Source organism: Etheostoma spectabile, unplaced genomic scaffold (assembly GCF_008692095.1).
Source record: "Etheostoma spectabile isolate EspeVRDwgs_2016 unplaced genomic scaffold, UIUC_Espe_1.0 scaffold172, whole genome shotgun sequence".
NCBI classification, from domain to species: Eukaryota; Metazoa; Chordata; class Actinopteri; order Perciformes; family Percidae; genus Etheostoma; species Etheostoma spectabile.
This window is the reverse complement of record NW_022605573.1, coordinates 107,398-112,741: the sequence shown is the minus strand read 5'-3', so window position 1 is coordinate 112,741 and position 5,344 is coordinate 107,398. Positions and strand designations below refer to the sequence as shown.

Genomic DNA, 5,344 nt, shown 5'->3' with positions numbered 1-5,344 from the left:
ATGTTAACGGTCTATGGTTTGAAAAAGTATTCAAGAAAAAGGGCTTTTTTTGTTTCAGGCTTTGTTTATACAGGATTATATCATTTAGAAAGGCATTAAAGACAGGCGATGTTTTAAAAAAATTGACATTTGTGTATGAAATATTTTCCCTTAAATCAGATTATTCACTTCACTCTCAGTTCTGTTCTCCATTTGAAGTCCAAATTTAACGTATTCACATGTTAAAATTGGGATATTTTGTGTAGATGACACAGATGCTGACGGATCAACACACACGTTTACAATGTTAATCTATAAACTTCCCACGGTCCCTGAACGCACCATTCCTTCCCTGCCAACGTCAGCCGGAACCCGGAAGATTCCAGCTTGTTGTGAGTTGTCGCCTTTCGCTGCTGCAATCGTCTTCTTCCTCCTCCTCTTCGCTCACAAATGGCGCGTTTCGTCGTTCCGGGCCGGACCGGGCCGGGCCGGACCGGGCCGGGCCGGACCGGGCCGGGACTCTGGTCCTCGGCGCTGGTGCTGACGGTGCTGCTGGCGGAGCTGGTGCTGCCGGGCGGGGCCGTGTCCGAACCGGGGAAGTGGGTCCTGAACGTCAACAGCGTGAGTTTCCTGCTTGTTGTGACGGAGTGTTTTTTAGCGTTGAGCTCATATTTACCGAATATTAATATTAATAAAACCCTTTGTGGAGAAGATAAAAGGTGGTGTTCACTGCGGCTGCGTCAGAAACATGTAAACAAAGTAACGAAGTACATTTACTACTAATGTACTATATTTACTACAGTAGCGTCACTGTAGCCTACCATCACAATGTTGACGTTCTTGTACCTGACTCCTGTTTTATTTTCTGATACTTCATACTTCTACCTTACAATATTTAAATATTGAACTTTTTACTTTACTACATTCACCTGATTACTTTATATATATTCTCTCTCTCTCTCTCTCTCTCTCTCTCTCTCTCTCTCTAGTATTAGAGATGTTATGATATGACACTACAAACAACATTGAATTAGATCCATTTTCAAATTAAGACTACGAAATTGATCCTCTGACACACACACACACACACACACACACACACACAGAGAGACAGAAACGGACACACTCACACACTCACAGACAGAAACACACACACACACACACACACACACACACTCACACTCAGACAGAAACACACAAACACACACACGAACATAACTTGTGTGCATTAACCCTCGTGTTGTTGTCACGTCAAAATTGAAAATCACTTTTTAATCAATGTTTTTAACTTTTTCTTACGTTTTTGTCCAATTTTCAAAACTTTTGATGTGTTTTTTTCAATGTTTGTCACTTTGACGTTACACACTACGTATCACTAACTAATAAACCTCATTTATAGGAAATTATACCTAATGTTTGAGTCAGAAAAGCAGAAATTAGGAATTATTGAGACTAAAATTAAAGGAATGGATGTTGATGATAATCACAGACTGGAATATGTCAACTTTTACTCAATACTATTTCAACAAACACTTCCATTGTTTTACAATGCTATAAAACTGAATAAGACCCAAATTAATGAAAGTAGAGATTGTACTTGGCAAAGAGCGTTGGAATCAATCATTTTATTTGGGGAATTAAAAGAACTTGATATAGACAACATAGGACACATGAGGCCAACATGAGGACAACATGAAGACAACATGGACAACATGAGGGCAACATGAGGGCAACATGAGGCAACATGAGCAACATGAGGGCAACATGAGGACAACATGAGGACAACATGAAGACAACATGAAGACAACATGAAGACAACATGAAGACAACATGGACAACATGGGCAACATGGGGACAACATGAGGCAACATGAGGGCAACATGAGGACACATGAAGACAACATGAAACAACATGAGGACAACATGAGGACAACATGGACAACATGAGGGCAACATGAGGACAAACATGAGGGCAACATGAGGACAACATGAGGGCAACATGAAGACAACATGAGACAACATAACAACATGAGGGCAACATGAGGGCAACATGAGGGCAACATGAGCAACATGAGACAACATGAAGACAACATACAGACAATGAGGCACTGAGGCAACGGGGACACATGGGACAACATGGGGACAACATGAGGACAACGCGGATGACACATGAGGACAACATGAAGACAAACATAAGAAAACATTGAAGACAACATAGGGCAACGTGAAGACAACATGCGGGCACATGAGCCAACATGAGGACAACATGAAGGCACATGAAGACAACACTGAGGAACCACATGGGGGACAATGAGGAACAACTGAGGGCAACATGAAACAACATGAGGACAACATGAGGGCAACATGAACACATGAAGACACATGAGGCAACATGAGGGCAACATGAGGCAACATGAGGGACAACATGGGGACACATGAGGGCAACATGAAACAACATGGGACAACAGCAGGACAACATGCACACATGAAACACTTAGGGCAACGTGAAGACAACATGAAGTGCAACATGATACAACAGTACACATTGGGACAACATGGGGACAACATGAGGACAACATGAGGGTTAAAGACAGTCAAAACATTAAAGTGAACCAACTTACAGGACACACATCTCGGCGGCGGGGGGGGGGACACGTGACCAACGGGAGGGTTAGGGTTTATTTATAGTCTCTGATTAAGTGGATTGATTTCACCTGAAGGGGGCGGGTCCTTCTGAAGGAGCGTTTGATTTTAACTCCCTGAGTATGGTGTGGTCAGGTGGCCTCTGTGTGGAAAAAGGTCCAAAAGAGTATCAAAAAGCATAAAGCGTCAAAAAGTGTCCAAATAAGCATCCAAAAAGTGTCCAAATAAGCGTAGATAAAACGTCAAAAAAGTGCCCAAAGTGTCCAAAAAGTAGTAGATAATGTGTCGAAAAAAGCATATATTATTTGTCAGAAAAGTGTCCAAAAAGACATTGAAAAAGTGTCCCAAAAGCGTCCAGAAAGTGTCCAAAAAGTGTTGAAAAGGCATCCCAAAAGTGTCCAAATAGTATAGATAAAGCATCAAAAAAGGTGTCCAAAAACACATAATGTGTCCAAAAAGCATTTAAAAAGTGTCCAAAAAGCGTTAAAAAAGTGTCCAAATAAGCATAGATAAAATGTCAAAAGTGTCCAAAAAGCATTAAAAAAGTGTCCAAATAACCCATAGACATCTATATATATCTATATCTCTATATATATATATATATCTATCTATATAGATACATCTATATATATATATAGATATATAGATATATATAAATATATATATATTTATAGATAAATATAAATGTTTTTAATCTGTTTGTTTTTGTCTGTTCCAGGAAACCGTGAAGAAGCAGAACCACTTCTTCTTCACTAAAACTCTGTTCAACAACAGCTTCATCCATCGTGAGTAGAAAGACCTTCTCTTCTTCTTCTGCTGCGGTTTGGATGCTTTTAAAGGAGCAGTCCGACATTTAGAGGAATCCTCTTGTTGTCATGGTTTGGTTTCCATGGTGCACTACTTTAGCTGCAAGGGCCTTTGTCGTTTCAAGTGTTAACTGTAAAAATAAACGTAATGTTGATATATGGTGGGAACCCTAAAATGCGAACTTATTGTGTCATAAAGAAGATGACCCAATATCAACACTAAGGCTGCGACACATTGCGAGAAAATTACACTTTAACAGTCTTTTATTATTTATTATTGTTATTATTGTTATTAATGTTCAACTTGTTGAATAAAAGAAAGCTGGAAATTTGAGCAGACTACTGAAAGCAGCAGAAGTGCGCACTAGAGCCCGACCGATATATCGGCGGGCCGATATTAACGGCCGATATTAACGGCCGATATTAACGGCCGATATTATCGTGAGCAACGCGATTCAAAGGCTTAGGGACGGTTTAACAAATTATATTATTTTAGTGAGAACTTTAACGTATCCATATGTTAAAATTGGGATATTTTGTGTAGGCGACACCGATACTGAGGGCTCAACGCACCAACATCTTTACATTGTTAATCTTTAAATTTCCCACGGTCCCTGAACGCACCACTCCTTCCCTTAACTCATAAATAACTACAAATAACTAATGTTGGTGAAATATTTGTCTTGGAACGCGTTTTTGGATTCTTAAAAAAAAAATATATATATATATATATCGAATATCAGATTTTTTTAAATAACCAAATATTTGTATTAGCCTTAAAAATCCTTTATCGGTCGGGCTCTAGTGAGTCCACCTTAAAATCAGTTTATTAATCACAGGTAACATTTTCACCGCGATACTCGAACGTTACTGCGTATTGTCCTCATGTCGTTACGTTATGGGTCACGTGACGGAGATACCGGTCTAGAACAGGGCTCTCCAACCAGGGCTACTTATAAAACAACAAAGTGGCAAAGAGCTACTTGCGTTACATCGCCTTCATGTATTTACATAACACATAATCTGAATGAAGCTACCGAAGGCCACTCTAAAATGTGCACTTTTACTGTATTGGGGTGGGTTGGGGGTCCGAAAATCTGTCATTATCCGGTGTTAGGGTTCATCTCTCTCTCTCTCTCTCTCTCTCTGTCTCTCTCTCTCTCTCTCTCTCTCTCTCTCGCTGTCTTGGGGGGGGGGTGGGGGGGCCTTTGAGAGGTGTTCGCTCTACAGATGAACCCTAACCTAACCCCCCCCCCCCCCCGGGATCCCCCCAATACAGTAAAACTGCACATTTTAGATTGGTCTTTACTGTGTCCAGCCTAAGGCACACCTGTGCAACCATTGCGCTGCCTAATCACCACACCTGTGAGGTGGACGGACACCTCGGCAAAGTAGAAGTGCTCACTAACACACATTTAGACCGATTTGGGAGCAACATTTGAGAGAAATCAGCCTTTTGTGTACGTAGAAAATGAATTTTGAGTTCAGCTCACGACAAATGGGGCAAAACCCAAAGTTGAGTGCAGGTCCGATGAGACGTCCCCACCATACGGTTCGTAGTGACGTGTCCCGGTAACGTGGTTCTGTGTTGTCTCCCCGTGTTGCTCAGTGAAGGCCGAGGCCTGCAACCTGTTGGCGTCCGTCCAGCTGGACGTGTCCTGGTACCTGAGGAACTCCCACTGCTACGGCGAAGTCTTCCGCCTGGACGTGAGACGCTCGCTTCTCCGCTCCGCTGGAGGGAAAAACTCATAATCACCTTTATGTTGTTATTAGTTTTGGTCTCATCTCGTCCCTTAAACTTCAGACTCACTGTGTCTAGATGGATGGATGGATAGATAGATAGATAGATGGATAGATAAATAGATAGATAGATGGATAAATAGATAGATAGATAGATGGATAGATATATAGATAGAT

The 5,344-nt window shown here is 41.3% G+C and overlaps 1 protein-coding gene across 1 annotated transcript in view; it reads left to right on the top strand.

The window, feature by feature from the left end:
* Nucleotides 1-342: 342 nt before the first annotated feature.
* Nucleotides 343-5,344, top strand: part of LOC116685731 (transmembrane protein 87A) — a 23,216-nt gene continuing 18,214 nt past the window's right edge. Inside the window, exons 1-3 of the mRNA XM_032510642.1 lie at nucleotides 343-600; nucleotides 3,340-3,406; nucleotides 5,037-5,134. Coding sequence (XP_032366533.1) covers nucleotides 430-600; nucleotides 3,340-3,406; nucleotides 5,037-5,134 — 336 coding nt within the window. The 5' untranslated portion in view covers nucleotides 343-429. The remainder of the gene's footprint in view (nucleotides 601-3,339; nucleotides 3,407-5,036; nucleotides 5,135-5,344) is intronic.